Source organism: Sceloporus undulatus, chromosome 4 (genome assembly GCF_019175285.1).
Source record: "Sceloporus undulatus isolate JIND9_A2432 ecotype Alabama chromosome 4, SceUnd_v1.1, whole genome shotgun sequence".
NCBI classification, from domain to species: domain Eukaryota; kingdom Metazoa; phylum Chordata; class Lepidosauria; order Squamata; family Phrynosomatidae; genus Sceloporus; species Sceloporus undulatus.
In genome coordinates, this window is record NC_056525.1 from 178602044 (window position 1) to 178620222 (window position 18179).

Genomic DNA, 18179 nt, shown 5'->3' on the forward strand with positions numbered 1-18179 from the left:
CTTTCTCCTAAGAGTTAGCTAACTCAGCTTGGTGATAGCCAGAGAAATCACATGTCTTTAAAGGTACACATTGTTGCACTTAAGTTGAGTGCAAATAAAACTTCGTGTTACATAAACAGATCCTGAGAGACGCATGCTCCCATAGCTTTTTCAACAAGAACAGCTATACACGGCAATGGTGTTCAGAGAACACAATGTCAATGTCTTTGAAAAAGTACAGGGTTAGTTCCATAATTCATGATTCGAGAATTCCATTGTGGATTCATCCATATTTTACAAATGATTAATTCTGAGAGTCTGAATATTAAATGGCATGCATGTTAAACAAATAGTGAGTCTCACTGTAACTATAGCCTACTGCTTTTATTTTGAGAAACTGAAGTAAATAATAAACACATTTCTGAATTTAAGTGCAATATTATTATTTCAAAATGCATAAAAAATAAGATTTCTTAAAATAGCAAATATTTTTGCAAGATATAAAATAATAAAAAAACTAAATTTTCAGCACAACGTTTAAAATAATTAAATCTTAAATACTTAAGACCTCAACTTGTATCAGTCTTCTGTTTAATTTAATATCTTAAATTAGAATTTTAGCTAATACCCTGATGTGTACAAGTAGATAGGGTAGACCGTCTTGATCATTAAAAAAGCACGCAGATTACCTATAGCTATGATGTTGAACCTATGGCATGCGTGCCACAGGTGGCACACGAAGCCATTTCGCACAACACAGGCCAAGGAGAAGGAGGAACAGGCATGCACATTCTCATTCTTCCTCTTCCCTGCAGTTTCCCAGCCTCCAGCTATCTTTCTGAGACAGCTGGAAGCCAGAAAATGGCACTGGGGAGAAAAAGCCACAGGCGTGTGCCTCTGGCTCCTCCTCTCGGCCTTCAACTGCCTCTCTGAGAAAGCTGGAGGCCATGAAAAGGGAGGGGGTAGTAGGAGCAACCGGCACATGCCAGTTGCTCCTCCCTAGAGACTTTTCCCAGTCCCCACCTGTCTCCGGAGAGACAGCTGGGGGCCAGGAAAGATCCAGGGGGAGGAGGACTGGGTGTGTGCCCATTCCTCATCCTCCTCATGGGCCTTTCCTGACCCCCAGCTGCCTCCGGAGAGACAGCTGGGGAACAGGAAAAGTCCAGGAGGAGGAGGACTGGGCTCGTGTCCACTCCTCATCCACCCCACCTTTCTTGACCCCCATTTCCCTCCGGAGGGATAGCTGGTGACCAGGAAAGGTCCGGGAGGAGGAGGACCAGGCGCATGCCCACTTCTCCTCCTCTCCACAGACCTTTCCCGACCCCCAGCTGTCTCTCAGCTGGGGGAAGGGCAGGAGGAGGAACTGCCATTGCCCCCGCGTCCAGACCTTCCCCAGAGAAGTCCCGCCTCGGAAGCCCTCCCTCTGGAGGGTAGAAGCCCTGCTGCCAGAACACAGCCCCCAAAAGGTCTGCCATCACTGACCTATTGCCTTTATTTCCTATTTCAGGTAGTCACTATGACATTTTTATAGTGATGATAGTCTATTTGAAATCAACAAAAACAATGGGTGGAATCTGAAGAGGTGTCTCAAGGAACTTGACATGTCTAAGGAAATTTTATATTTTTATATTTTTATTCTATTATTGTTTATTTTGAACAACTGTCTTCTCTGTTGTACTTCAAAACCTTTTTAAAGGCATCCTCTAGTTTTCAAAATTAGCTGTGCAACATGTCAGGGATGCCATTGGAGAAACACACCAAAAATTCCTAGATACATGTAGAAACTTGCACCATTCTTTGGGGTGTTTACTTATTTAAAACATACATATGCTACCCATCCTATGCCTCAAGTAGTTGAGAATCACAATTAAAAATAGCAGCATTTTATTATGTGTAATATATATAGATTCACATGAGTAACTGTGTAGAAAAAAGCACTTTTTGGTAAACACTGTAAGAATGATGAAAATACTGATAATACCAAAATAACTATTGGTGTGTTGCCTCAAACACCACTTCTCAAATTTAACAATTCATTTATATATTTTATGACAATGTGTTCCCAGGCACCTTATAGTAAGACAGAACTGATACATAATATGTATCATGAACGCTAAATACAGTTTGAAAACTAGCAGAAGAGGATAAATGTAAGAACATCACAGCAATAGCAAGTTTTCATTCTAAAACTGTCTGCTACAATGTACATACTAAAAGAATGTAAGATGGCTTATAGAAATAAAAATATCTTCTCCCACCTGTTGCAGAAAAGAATAAAGTATAGGCACCCAATAGAAGAACTTCTCAAGAAAGCGCATCCCACAATCAGAGTAAAATCACTAAAAGGCCCCCATCAACCACCACTTTCACTGCATTTGGCAAGAGTGTCCAAAGACCTTAGGGTATGTGTAAATATATATGTTTTGGCCCTGAGCTGTTGTAGAAGTTGAAATCTGCAATTTTAATTGGCCACAGAAATCTAGGTATATACAGTGGTGCCTCGGGTTACGAAAGTAATTCGTTCCGCGGCCGCTTTCGTAACCCGAAAAGCCTTCGTAAGCCGAATTGCCATAGGCGCTAATGGGGAAAAGCCGCGTTTCGTGCGAAAAAGCGCCGAAAAGCACCAAAAATTTTCTTCGTAACCCGAAAAAACATTCGTAACCCGGAACAATGATTTCCAATGGGATTTTTTCGTATCCCGAAAATTTCGTAACCTGGGTATTTCATATCCCGAGGTACCACTGTACTGTATATATTCATGTATAAGTCTAGAAATTTAGGTTAAAAACTGACCCAAAAAAACTGAGCCGAATTATCCTCAGGTCAATGTAATGTAATAGATATTTCCCTCCCTCCCTCCCCTGTTAAAAGGCAAGAGTTTAATTTGCCCTGGAAGCACTGGCCCCCTTCTACACTCTCATCCATCCAGCCTTCTATATGAGTACAAATAGTTATGCCTGATGTAATTTTGTAAGTTCTTTGGCATTGTTTTCCTTTGCTTTGTCCTTTACATCTTTCATTACATGCCCCTAGGTTTTACCCTTGACTCATCCATGGGCCATATCAAAATCCATAATTTTGGCCCCAAAACCTGCCCTCGATTTATAGTCTAGTATATATGGTAATTACAGAAAGTATGATCAGCAGGATATAGCAGTCTATAAAAAATGCTGTCCTTCCAACTGATAAGCCATTGATTACAGTGGTCTTAAACCAATGCAATATTTTATTAATGCACCTATACCTACTTAATGTTTACAGGTCAGTATTAAACTTGGTACAATTTTGTGATCTGGACTTTTTAAACAGAACTGCTCCAAACACACAACTGCATAAGGTACAGTGAAAAAAAAGGTGAAAGGTACAACTACAATGCTTACCCCTAAAGCTGGTAATCTCTGTGTGCAACTAACAGCAACTTTTAGTTTCCAGTCTGTTTCACCATCTAGCTGATCAGTTCGGATAAAACAAGAACCTTAAAATTGCAAGAGAAACAAAAACATGACATATGTTTTAGATTTCTTTAAATGGAAATGGACACAAAATTATGGAAGCTTCATTACTGAAATGTTTTACATTTTAAATTCTAGTAGAACACAGGAAAAGAAACAAGACAATTGCTACAGACCTGGTCCAAGGGCAAAATGCATACATGTAATTTCTTTTCTGGCTTTGGTAGACAGCAAGACATTGTGGCTGCAATTGACTCTTTCCCTCCCTAAACTCAGGCCTGGACGTCAAGTAGACGTTCCCATGAGACCCAGCACTTACCTGAAGAACTGAAGTCCTACCTTTCTCCCATATTTTGAAAAAGGGTGGGGAACATGAGCTTACAGGAGTACTGTACTACTTTGCAGCAGGACTTCACAAATTATTTCCAACAGGAATAAGTATGACACAGTAATGGCACCTGTAACAAAACAGTGGTAGGATAATGACTTGGAAACCAGAACATCATCCTGCCACTGTTCAGTTATGGATGGCTTCAGCTCAGCATTATATTATTGTCTTTCCTCGTAAAAGTAACTTTTCAAGCTCTGCTTCAGAAGTGCTCAGAGAGGCACATTTTATTGCTTCAGAATACTAAAGCTTAGTTCAACTACAGGTGCAGGAATCTTTTATTCTCCAAGGTTTCAAAACAGGGGATGCTCCTTCAGCTTTTTCTCAATAAGATTTCAGGAGGATTCTGCTGTGTGAGGTACTATGTTCAAATTCTAGTAGTAATTTTCCTAGCTTCATACAGTGAGTCTTTCGTATCTGCTGGGGTTTGGTTTTCCAGGACCTCCCCCATAGATATTAAAATCTGCAGATGTTCAAGTCCCATTAAATACAAAGGATAGTAAAATGGTGTCCCCTAGATGAAATGACAAAATAAAGTTTGCATTTTCAAACATATGCTGTGGATACTTGAACCCGTGGATAAGGAATCCATGGATATGGAGGGCTGACAGTACTTGTATTTATGTTTGGCTTTCAAAGTAATCTGAAGCCAAAAGATCTTTTCAGAGCTTGCTGAGAACAAGGACATAAATAAGGCACACATCCTCATTTGTCACTTGAAAAAATGGTGTTGCATGTTCATAAACAGAATTATTCCCTGTAAACCCATTTCTGAACCTCTGTTCACCTAGGCAGATAATATATCAGCCAATCTCTTTCAACAAAGCAATTTTCTAATGCAGGTACCAATGAAGAACCTATAAACTTTTATGGACAAAACAATTAAGGTTCATGTACTATTTCTATATAAAGTAGAGTGTGGATACAAACTTCCAAGATCGCAGGAATCACTCTGTACTCCAAACAGTGGTTCAAGAAAACATTTTTGTAGCACATAACTAACTCTGTGTACTCAAGTGTTTGGCTGTTACTAGGAGCCAGATAAAATTGCACTGGAGGCTAGATTCAGTTTACTTGCCATATGTACACACTATCAAAACATAAACCTCCTGTGTAATTGTGCTAGCAGCTAACTCTGGTTTCACCCTGGAAAATCAGTGGCAGCAGAAAGCAGAAAAAGTCCTTTCTCCTATCCAAGCACTTTCTCCTTATATACCCTGAACTGTTTTACATTACCAAGTAAACTCTTACCCATAGCCTGCTGTTCTGTTAGTATGTCAGAAATACTGCACTGTGAGTACAGACTAGGAATGTCAGGTATCCTTGTTTTATAAGGTTTGATTTATGAAGTCTGGTTTTCAGGGACCAAAAACCTGTCCCTTATTGGGATCATACTCCATATCCTGTATTTAATCCAAATAACTGAGCAATTAGGAAGAATGGGTATCAGTTCTTCCTCCTCTCCCATTTTTGCTATTCTTCCTTGTTTTGTGATGATGAAATTTTACTCATGTTTTGGGAAGAGGAAGAAATAGAGAGAAAGAAACAGCTGTACATATGCAATCTGATCATGCTTATTTCCAAGAGCAAAGGTAACTAAGACCAAGGCGGGTAGTCACCTTGCAGGGTTTGTGTCCAGCTATTCTTCCATCTCCTTTCAGCATTTAATCTCTCTTTCTGTGCCTCTACCTTGCTCACAACCTAGACCAACACCCTGTACTTCCCAAATGGTTCATTTTGTCTTCCGTTTCTCTTTCTTTCATTCCATTAATCCCCCCATACACACTTCCTTTTCCTCTATGCCATTCTCTCTGTCTCTTCCTCCAACAGACATCTATCCACCCTATTTTTTTCGATTCCTCTTCTGTCCTCGCTACACATTCCATCTCCCACCAGAGGCATCTCAATCTCTCCCCCACTTCCCTTGCAAATCACCTTCTTTTTCCTTCCTTCCTTCTCTCCTTCCATCCATTGATTTTTCAATACATTCACTTAGCTCCTGCTGTCCCTTCTCCTTCCTCTTCCTCCAACACTAGGCCCACCTGTAATCTCTTTTCTTTCCCCTTCCGTTTTCCCCTTAAGGATCCCTTCCCCATGCCTGCTTCATCACTGTGTCCCCCCCAGTACTTTCTGTCACTACCTCTTCAGAAACATATTCAGAGGAGACTCTTTCACATATACCCAACATATCTGAAGGGTAATGGTATAATTCAGTAAATGGGCAGAAGACCAACATGATGGCAAGTTAGGCCAGGAGAAGGCCATTTTTCTCTCACATTGTGTGTCTGCATTGCTTTATATGCCCCACTCTCTTTTTTTTCTCATTCTGTCTTTTCCAAAAATCTTCTTCCATTCTGCTAGTGTCAAAATTATTTCTTCCCATAGTCAAGTAAACTGGACTCTATCCCAGCCCAGCCCAATCTTTCTCCAGATATTGCTCGTGTCAGCCTGTTTTTCCATGACCTAGGCTCACTTTCTTCTCCCATTGCTTTGCCCTTCCTCTCTTTGCCTATCAGTCACACAGATTCTTTCTTTTGCACACTTTAGAATCCTGCATGTGTCTTGTTTTAATTTCAAGACTTTCTCAGTTTTCACTCATTTTTGTTTCCTCCTCAGGCTGGTTAACATCTCCTTGTCTTGTCATCCATTCAGTATCCATCCATAATCCAAGAGGGGCCAAGGCAACTGATGGTGGGGCAATCATCCCAATGGTGGGTCAGTTCTTGGTAGCAGCCGTGTGGTGATGTTTCAGATTGGAGAATCCTTAACAAGGATATTTCTATGTTTCTAGGGGGAAAAATGCACCCAGAGGCAACACATGGGGTTAAAGAATAACCAGAGCTTTGGCTAGGGGACTATGGGAGATGTATTCCAGAAAACAAAGGCACGTTACAGACGGGCCCATGAGGCACCATCATCGCGCCATCATTACGCGCGAGGGGTGGTGCTTCCTGATGCGCCTTGCCCCTCGCGCATAATGACTATGTCAAAATGGCAGCGGCTGTGTGGAACGACCGCCACCATTTTGATGTAGCGGATGCTATGCGTCCGCACGTCGCGCAGCGGAAGTGACGCCGCAGGTGCGCCACTAGCGCATTGTGGCGTCTCTTCCGGGGCCGAGGAAGGAGCGCAATTTTCGCGCTCCTTCTTTGCTGTGTCTGGGAACCGTGTGGTTTGGATGCTGCAGTTCCCGGACGCAACAACCAGCAGCGGCGCGAGACTGCCCCTTCTGGGCCGTCTGTAACACGCCAAAGAAACTTTCCCAAGTTGCAGAATAAATATCAAAGGTATGCTCAGGAGAGACCTGACTTATGTTGTGCTGCCACATCATAAATTTTGACTATCCTTTATTCTGTTTTGAAAATGTAGCAACTCTTGGACAGACAAAACTTTAAGAAGCATTTTCAAGAAGGAGGCTAATAAAAAAAAAACCCAAAGGGTGTTTTATTTGGATCTCTAAATCTGGATAAATTTGGTGACAAAATCTAAATATACGCTCCAGTGTAAGTAAGAGCTAGCTAAACTCAATATTTTATTCATTAATGCATATGCAGTGAGCTGTCTGAAATGGTATGGTTGACAAGAATATATCTGAACTTCTATCTGACCCAAATTGGAATTTTCACACAATAGTCTATGAAAAGAACTTAAACACTGCTCAACATCCATACTGTACTCATTCCAGTAACTGCACTGCAATATCCTATAAACTATGAAGTAAATAAACCTCAATTTTTAAAAAAAAACCTTCAAAAATGATGTATCTCAGAAATTATATACAAAACTATATTTTGAGACTGAAAAAAACAAATTGATTTACTAAAATATGTACTGAAGATTGAGCAAAAAAATAATTACCTTCTTCTAGAAAATCAAAAGTAATAAAGTAAGCATCTTCTAGGCATAGAAGATACTGATTACAATGGAAATGAAATAGCTACTGAAATGGAAAACAGTATAAATAAGCATAAGACAATATAAGGATGTCATACTCTTACAATACATTCTAATCAACTGTCTATTTTCCATCATACTTTCCCTATACAAGACTTTCATGGTTCTCTTTACCCTTGCTGTCAATGGTTGCTCTCATCCATCAATTTCATTTAGAATTATACTATAGATCAATGCAGTTCAAGACCAGTGTGGCTCCTGTGAATGGTTGACTGCACATATATTCATTTAATAGAGCTCACACTATGACAAGTATTGGGCAGCTGCATTTCCTCTCCACTTCAGCAGTTAATTTCATCAATAACTTATCTCATAGTCCGTTTCCCTTTTATCCAGAAAAAGAGACTGCTTTGTGCCAAGTCAGCTTTCAATAGTGATCACTACAGCAAAACCTAAACAATAAAATGTTTCCCTACCCAGCATTTTGAAATAATTCTTTAGCACTATTGGCAAGACTTTTCAATGTGCCACGACATGCTAATCCTCAAGTTTATATAATGATGTTTTAAAGGTATAAAAATTAAACAGTCAGGATCAAAGACCACATAAAAATAACCTGAAATTAACTGATGTTAAGTTGAATACTTTACTACTTGTAATTAATATAATGTTGAACTCTATTTTTTCATATTTACAACAGAACACTGAAATTAATTAGAGTTAAGCTGGTCATGAATAATTCAAGTTCTGCTGATTTCAGTGAATCTACATTAAACCCTACAGTTGTCAACAAAACAAATTTAAATCAAGTTTATACCTTATATTGCTGTTTAAAAAGGAAAACTAGGATTCTAAAAAGTTTGCGCCTCCAAATCAATTTTTTTTATTTCAACTACATAATAGTATTACACCGATGTTCTGTAAAATTGTTGTAATTGGTAAAACAACAGTAAAAACAACAAAGGGGTAGATAGGGCAACTCCGCTAACATGAGGTCCTTGCTGGTCTCAAATCCAAGCACTGATCTGATCTACACACCCTCAGCATTGCTACATAATTAGCTGTTCCCAGTCCATCCAATGGGACACCATTATCAAAGCCATTGAAGCAAAAACAATTTTGTGAGTAAGTTCACAACAGTTGTTATCTTTAAAAAAAATAACTGTTTGTTTCTCTGCTCACTCACGCATGAACTTATAAGTCACATTCTGAAAAACATGGTTACAATTACAGTGGTACCTCGGGATACGAATTACCCAGCTTACGAATTTTTCGGGATACGAAAAAATCCCATAGGGATTTATTGTTTCGGCTTACGAAGGTTTTTTCGGGTTACGAAAAAACCCCGGCGCTGTTGTCAATGGAGCCGCGGCAGAGCCGCGGCTTTTTTTCCATTAGCGCCTATGGCAATTCGGGTTACGAAGGTTTTTCGGGTTACGAAATTAGCCGCGGAACGAATTAATTTCGTAACCCGAGGGAGCACTGTACATAGGAGGCTTTTTAAATAGTTTCTCTTTACAAGTTCTGACTGCTCAAGATGACATCTGCTTAAAACAAACCACACAATGCTTTATAAGTAAACTTTCAAGCCTCTTCTTTTCTCAGCTACTTTTCTTTACTGTGGGCTGGGATTTTTTTTTGTCAGCAATGTTTTTACTATCAAGGTTTAGCCCAAACGATCTGGTCTTTAGAGGGCCTCAATTCATTAATAAAAATTTTAAAATCATAAATACATAGAGTAAACCTGAATTTTTAATAGATTTCTACAGCTTTTAAATAAATTCTACATGAAAGCCTGGATAAGTGATACCCACATCGAACTCAATGGCGTACACACCCACAGCACACATGCCGAGCCACACTGCATGCGTGAACCCCATGAGTTTCAATGGGCTTCAAGCATACACGGAACTTACCTTATGCAGCAGGGTCCGGAACGGATCCTCGCATAAGGCAAGGGTGCACTGTATTTTCTCTTAAGACGTGCAATTTTCCAAATAAAGTTCTTTTCATATTCTCCTCAGCAGCACTAAGTCAAGAAAAATTAAAATAAATGCCAACAGCAGAGTCCTAGGCAAGTGAAAGCAAGTTCCATTTTGTTCAATTGTGTGCATGCATGCACGTGCATGGCTGCAAGTCACCTGTTGACTTATGACAACCCCATAAATTTCATACGATTTACTCAGAGATCATTTTGCCAGTTCCTTCTTCTGACATATAGCCTACAGCATCTAGTACAGTGGAGCTGGGGTTTGGTTCCAAGATCCCCCGTATATAACAAAATCAGTGTATACTCAAGTCCTATTAAATATAACAACATAGCAAAATGGTGTCCCTTATAAAAAATGGAAAATCAAGGTTTGATATTTGAAATTTATACTTTTTTTGAACATTTTCAAACCATGTATGCTTGAATCTGTGTATAAAACCTGTGTATAAGAAGGGCCAACTGTATTCATTGGCAGTCTCCCATACTAATGAAAGCTGAACCTGCTTAGCTGCTAAGATCAGACAGGACCTGTTGCCTTTAGGTTATTTAGGCCTCAAGGAGGTTTACTCCAGTGTAAATAAATATAGGACATGTACTTATCCTTACATTACCTCAGTGCAAGAATACACGGAGTGGGATTCTTCACAGTTTCTGGTAGTATGCTACTGGTTTGCTAACTCATTAGAGTTTAGTCAGCACAGAAATGAGCATGGTTGACTGTGGTATAGGAAACAGTCTACAGAATGTGGTGCAAATCATGAATTTTGTCTGGCATTTTCTAATCACCAGTGAAAAAAAGTTACTATGTTAATGAAAAGTCTCAGCAAAGAATTATTATACGCTTTAGTACACAATTCTTGAAATACATTACAGAACATTCTTCTTGCTTGCTCATCTGCACAGAAGGAAGCCAATTCAACTCTGTAATTTGAAGCTTCACTTCTGAACATGCTTAGAAGCAGCCTTTGAAGCCATAGTATCTATTAGGTAAACAGGTTAGCCAGTATGCAAACTTGCAAATCATTCTGACATTGACCAAGTAACTTCAAAGAGTAAACAGAATATGTTGTAGTTCACATTTGCTAAAACTAAACTGTATATGGGTCCTTGTGTACATAGTTACCAATGGGCTGGGGGGGGGTTATTTTATAAATAATTGACATTTCAAGTATTAGTTTTCAAAACTGGTCATGGGTTTACAGGACATGGCACGAAGCTTGTCTATGCTGATCCTAGGGACACATTTTGTTATTGGTTCTCTCTTTTTTCTCCTTTTAAACACCCCTTTCTCAAACCTGGATTCTTCCCCCATATGCACTACCGAGTTTATAATAAACTGTTTCCTGGGAACTGTAGCAGTCCAGCACATCCAAGACCTGTCAGGTGCAGGAGGGTTGCCCTGAAGCATGAGATCTTACCATAGTCACTCATTTGCATCTCTCTTTTATTTGCACTCCTCCCCAACAAACACACATCAATCATTCTTCAAATATCCTCTTTGTCAAAGGTTGAAAGGGAGTGATGTATCTCAGTTAGAGGGCACTGATCCACCACAAGTACAGGAACAAGTGATACAAAGATTATATAGTGAAGATAGTAAAGGGATAACTACAAAGACTGGTCAGGGAAATAAGAGAGGAGAATTCTAAATCTGACATTTCTGAGAGTCTCTGAGCATATGGATAACATTATTGCTTCCTTTCTATCTCCCCACTTTTGATGAGAAAATGTGGCATGCATATATAAATAGCAGAGTACTGGTTTTCACACAGGAGCTAGGGATCCCAAACACAATCTGTGGCATCTGCCTTTTTAACGATCAAGTATCTAACAAGCCCATTCTTCCCTGCAATCCATCTCACCTTAATTGTATAATAAAAGGATGAGCAAAAGGAGAAGGAGGAAGAAGCAGGTAAAAAGTAAAACTGGAAGAGTGAAGAGGGGACATTTCCACAAGAAAAGGACCTTTCATTGAATTATCTAAAAATCTAGACCTATGTTTTATCTCAAGAACTGCAAAAAGGTTTATTGCAGTGCACCCCAAATAATATTACATAATAATTTTGTACATTACAAGAATATACAATAGATATCAGTCCAGAATGCAATTAAAAGAGGGAGACAAGTTATGGAAGAGAATTGTAATGTCCTCCCACCTCTCAGAAAAGCTCTAAATACTTTGCCCTTCATACAGGCCCATTGATGAAGACACTTGCCCTTCAGGCCTAAGGCATTCTGAAACCTGTTTGAAGGCCTTGGTCTCCAGTTAAGAAACAAATCACTACTCACACCTCAGCCCTATTCCATTTCAAGACTCACTTTTTTCTTCTTTTCATTTTTCTCCCCTCTCATGCTACCAACTTCTCTCTTTCAGTTAGCCTCAAAAGCACTACAAGATCCCTTTACATACTGATTTTCCAGACTAACATAGGTATGTTTTTGAATTGTTCGTGTGAAAACAGAGATGTAAATCCTTTGGGTATTTTGAAGCCATAGGAACGGAAATTTTGAGAAAAATTGAAATACAGGCAGGATTTCTCATCCTATCAAACTCAAACTTATTGCCTTGCTTCAAAATAATACCTCCCATTTATATCCTAGTTAGCATATATAACAGTAATAATTGACATAATTGTAAAATGTACAACTAGTTCTATACTAGCAAGATTGTGAATAAACCTATCCTGCAGAGACAACTGCAAAGTGCTTCATTGTATGCTACCTACACATATTTCTTAGTTTTTGTCATGTATGAGGAAACATAGGGAAAAAATAAACTATAAGTTGTATAGTAAACAAGATAAATGTATTATTTGGACAGAAATAGTCTCAAGCAGACATTTTAAGAATGAGGCTAGCAGCATTTTTTGATACAAAGTCAACCAATGTATCTTTCTGGGCTGCTTCTCCAAGATGGAACTTGGGAGGCAGTGTTTTACAGTAATTCAAGTCCTTTCTGGATGGGAAAACTCAGAAAGTGGTGCTGATATTCGACACAGACAGATGAACTTGTTATTGTTGTGTATCCTCAAGTTGTTTCCCAACTTACAGCGAACCTAAAGCTTGCCTAAAGTCACCCAGTTTTCATGGGTTTTCAGTGGGTTTTCATGGTCAAGCACGGATTCATACCCTGGTTTCCAGAGTCGTAGTCCAACACTGAAACCATTATACTATGGTGACTCCGAAAGATGATAGTCATCATTAAGTATCCAGAGGGATGCCATGTAGAAAGCACAGCAAACTGTTTTCTGCAGCCCCAAAGCCAAGAACATGATCCTATGGCCTCAGATTAAAAGAGATTCTCCCTAAACAACAGGAAGAGTTTCTTTGTTGTAAGAACTGCTGACAGCCTTAGGATAGACTTCCTTTCTTTGAAGGTTTTAAACAGAGGTTGGATAAGCATCTTTTAGGAATGCTGCAATTCTGAATTCTTACTTGGAATTTTTTAAAATCTTATCTGTTGGCCTTCCCACTACAGTGGTGCCTCGGGATACGAAATGATCGGGTTACGAAATTTCCGGGATACGAAAAAGTTGGATTGGCAAAAACTGTTTCGGGTTACGAAATATTTTTCGGGTTACGAAATTCATTTCGGCGCGAAATTCAAATGCTGCAAAGTGCAGCTATAGGCTTTCCAGTGCTAACGGAAAAGTGTTTCGGGTTACGAAATTTTCGGGTTACGAAAGGAATGGCGGAACGAATTAATTTCGTAACCCGAGGCACCACTGTAGTTTCTTGTATATAAAAAAAAAACAGCACGGGGAAGAGAACCAAGCCCAATTTTGGGATTCAGACTCAGTCATATGCCGATGACACTCAACTCTGTCTCTCTTTTCCAAGGAAGGTTCTAAACCAGGGTCTGTTGTCATTAATGGACTGATTGGGTAAGGTGAGCATATTGCAGCTTACTGTACATACTTGACTATAAGTCCACCTCATGTATAAGTCGAGGGCAGGTTTTGGAAGCAAAATTATGGATTTTGATATGACCCTTGGATAAATCATGGGTAAAACTTAGGGGCATGTAAGAAAGGATCTAAATGATGATGCAAAGGGAAACAATGCCAAAGAACCTACAAAATGATGGCAGGCATAACTGTTTTAGCTCACACTAAAGGCTGGATGGAAGAGAGAGTAGAGGCAGGTCAGTGCTTCTAGGACAGATTGCACTTTTGCCTTTCACCAGGGAATAGTTCCCTTTTTAATAAGAGTTAAAGTATAATATTTACATTTGACCCACGGATAAGTCTGCTTAGGATTTGGGGGTCAATTTTCTGACTAAAATTTCTAGACTTATACATGCGTATATACTATAACCCAGGTAAGACAAATGTACTTCTGTTCAGTCAGAAGACAGATGAAGGAATATGGATTCAGCCTATGTTGGTGGAAAACCACCATGGTATAGTGGTATGAGTATGACTAGGCAACTGGGAGAGCAGGGTTCCAATCCCTGCTTGGCCATGGAAACTCAGTGAGTGACCTTGGGTAACTCACACTCTCTTCAATCACAAGGAAAGCAAATGCAAACCTCCTCTGAACAAATTCTTGTCAAGAAAACCCTGTGATAGGTTCACCTGAGGGTTGCCATAAATCAGAAATGACTTGAAGACAAGTTCCCCCGAAGAAGATGTGAACACAAATTCACAGCTTGGACATGCTTATAGAACCAGCTCTGAACTTGGATAAACAGGTTATGATGGTGGCCGCGAGTGTTTTTGCAAATCTAAAACTAAAACTAGGGCATCACTTGCATGTTTTCCTGAAGATAAGCTGACCATGGTGAGACATGTCTTAATTACATAATCTTGAATTATTGTAACACACTCTATGTCGGTCTGCTTTTGGAAACTGTCTTGAAACTTCAATGGATCCAAAATGCTGCCATCAGACTGCTGACCAGGTCTGGTATGGCTTGGGCCCAGTTTATATGAAACATAATCTCCCCCTATTATTCTGTTAGTGTTTTAAGCTTTTCAGGATAGGGCTTTCTTTCAATCCCACCAATATCACCAGCAAATTGTTGAAGACATGGGAGAGGGCCTTCTTCATGGCTATTCCCAAACTGGGGAATTCCCTCTCATGAGAGGCTCAGCTTGGCCCCCTTTCTGTTCTCTTTCCATGGCAAGCACAATTGTTTTATGTAGATAAGACTTCAGGTGGGATAATTTGCCTTTTAATGGGGTGTGCTGTACATTTAACTTCATCTTTGTTTTGTTTTAAATATGTTTTTAAATGTTTTAAATTAGTGTTTTTAACGGGATTGCTCTTAAACATTTTTATTATGATATTTTGAGTTGTACTTTGCTTCAGTTCATGGAAGATGGGACATAAATTAGATAAATAAGCATTTTTTAATTTTTTAATTGTTTAAGCAATTAAGATAACAGGTCCTGCAGTGCAGAAATGTATATTTGATTAGAATGCTATATATGACTACAATAAGCACAGGAATGATCAGTCTCTAATTTTATATACCGTAGTCCAGGGTTAACCTGGTGGGGGGGCACAGAACCCTCAGAGAATTTGATTAGCACTATGGACTTAGAAATAAAAATGATTTAAATATAATTTTCAAAGTAAAAAAAAGAAAAATAATCCTTGTTTGGCATTTTGTACAACCCTTCACATCACACAGTCCATACTATTTTGAGTAACTAATATCTTATCTTAAAAACACCTAACACATTTTAAAAGAGAAAAAAAAAATCTTTCATTGTTTCTTTCCCCCCCTAAATTCCTTAAAGTGTCCAATTTTCCACTGGAAAAAAACCTGGAAAATGGTTAATTAAAAAAAAAAAACCAAATGGGTTTCCCTCAATTTTTTCCATATCTCTCCCACCAACCTTTAAATCTATAATGGAGGCTGTAATAATGATTCTTAAAATTCATTATTTAGATAGCATAAGAAACTAAAGGTGTCATGCTAACATTCCTTCCTTTTAGGCCACTAGACAGCCAAAGCTGTATAAATAAAAGCTATTCTGTCTGTATTCTCTCTCCAGTGTTGTATCTGATAAATTTTTCACAAATGAGAACATTAGCTACAACTAATGCCAGTTAAGCCTCACCAAAACTGAATTATTAAATCTGCCTGCCTATATCCTGTTACAGCCTTCTTATGAATACTTGATTTTATTTTGTATAATTGACAAGAGTTGTCAGGAAAGGGTGGTTTTAATGGCAATCAAATGAAGATCAACTGGTATAAGTGTCACAATGAAGAGTCTGTGTCTAGTGTTGATGAATTAATTGATGGGTCACTGAGAAATGAGGCATGTGAAACTGTCATAAAGTATTATATGTTGTAGAATTAGCAGTTTGGTTGCTATGAATCAGAACCCAACAACACTGCCTCCATAAAAAAATTGCATTTTAGCAGTAGCTTAATTTTAAACTACTTATATAATGATACACACACAAAAATTAACTGATGACAAGCTGAAAAGCACTTTGTTGGGTACAAAATGACACTTATTATATTCTGGAGAAAATTTTAGTCCTGACAGCTTGATATAAAATGGAACTACAATATATGCCAAATACTTATGCTATAATATTGTCACTTTGGACATGTGAGAAAAATATTGACATTTATAAGAGATTGATGAAAATTAGTTATGAAGCATTAATTTTTCCTAATACCACTGAAAGAACCATGTTCACTCAAGAGATATTTGATCTGAATTAAGGAACTGATGAAGCAATTGATTAATTGGAATTTAAGCCATCAGTCACTGGATCCATCAACAGATTCATTTACATTCTAAACAATCAGCTTATAGTCCAATAAGATACCATGTATTAATACAAAGTCAATATGATACCCCTGAACTCATCACAATTCCTCATTGACAAGCACACAGATGCTTTTAATCCAAGCCTGATCACACTGCATATATTTTAGAGTTCTTATATTGACTCTGTACGTTTTAGGAATTTTTATGTTATTAAATACATTACAGAATTATTTTGTATTCACTGAACATCCACCAGAGACAGAGCAGTATTTTAAAGCACTTGCCCACAATTTTAACTTCCAATAATATAAGTGATGGCCTCTTTAAAAAGAGAAGCACATTAAAAAGCTTTTTATCCTTCAAGCATGGTTAAATCAAAAGAGTTAAAAGACTGTAACATTATTATATGAAACCAATTAAGGTAGGAGTTACAGGTATACCTCCGTTAAGAAAGTAGATGTGTTCCTGGCCATTACTTTGTTAATAGAAAATTTGGTACTAGAGACTGAAATAACACAGAAAGAATGCAGATAGGTTCCTATACCACAAAAAAGAAGAAGTTCTGCATGTTTCATCAAAGTTTTTATTCAAAACTAACAGTATACACATTTGAAATGAAACAACCAGGTCAGGTAAGCTCAGTGCAAGTAAACAGAAATATTTTGCATCTTCTACAGACCACCTGAAAGCTTCTTCCAAAATGCATCTAGAGATTTTTCTTTTTTTCATCAGCCTCTGCTTTTATTATGTTTTCCAATTTGGTGGCCAAACTTATAGCTCTGTGCTTTTATAATATGCTGGGGGTGAATGATGAGGTAGCTAATTCACTTTCCCTTTTTCTCTCTGCTTTGCTATTCACATGTGCTCAAGTAAGGGATTCGAGAGGCAGTTCCTATTACTTTGCCTGTTGTAAGCAGGTATACACAACTACAGTAGGATCCACTGAGTATTATCCCATTATTTCCAGCTCAAGCTTTATTGCACTGTTTATTGCAGACATGCTGCGCCAACCTGGCAACTAAAAGTTTGTGTTTCTCCAGTTCTTCACCAGTCTCCCAATTCCAGTGCTGCTAAAAAAAAAATTCCAGTTAGAGGACAAGGAAAAAAAGAGAGACATGGTGGGCAAAAGATGACTTTGTAAAAAGAAGTTTCTCTGTCAGATGTTTTTTTTTAAACTGAAAAATAGCTATTATTTCAAAGAACTCTCCAGAACTAGACATACAGATACGTCTCGTTCTGGAGAGTTCTTTGAAATAATCGCTATTTTTGCGATCTTCAGTCTGTTAATTCTAACCATCTCAGTCAGCCCTTGAATTCATCTCTCTCTTCTCTAAATCATGGGGACTCTGCTGATTCAGCAATGTATTTATTTAACTCCACTCTTTCTTCAACTCTTGACAGCTTTGCCCCTGTATCTGTATGCACGCCTTCCTCTATAACTAGGCCTCAGCCCTGGCTTACTCCCATTGTTAGGTTTCTCAGGTCCTGCTCGCGAGTGGCCAAATGCCTTTGGAAAAAGTCCAGGGAGTGGACTAATTTTATTCATTACAAATTTGTTCTTTCTTCCTTTTCACGCACCCTATCCATGGCGAAACAGAAATATTATAACTCATTGATCTGTGCCAATGAGAGGCGCTCGCAGTGTTTGTTCTCCACCTTCAACTCCTTGCTTAAACCTCCCTCTCCTCCTGTCTCTTCATCATTCTCTCCTAATGATTTCGCTAACTATTTCATCT

The 18179-nt window shown here is 38.6% G+C and overlaps 1 protein-coding gene across 6 annotated transcripts in view; it reads right to left on the minus strand.

Annotated features, from left to right (window-relative positions):
* The window catches only part of ATP9B (ATPase phospholipid transporting 9B (putative)), a 176058-nt gene that overhangs the window by 100906 nt on the left and 56973 nt on the right, over positions 1-18179 (minus strand). For all 6 annotated transcript variants that reach the window (XM_042461414.1, XM_042461412.1, XM_042461413.1 and 3 more), the window contains one exon: positions 3360-3454. In XM_042461414.1, coding sequence (XP_042317348.1) covers positions 3360-3454 — 95 coding nt within the window. The remainder of the gene's footprint in view (positions 1-3359; positions 3455-18179) is intronic.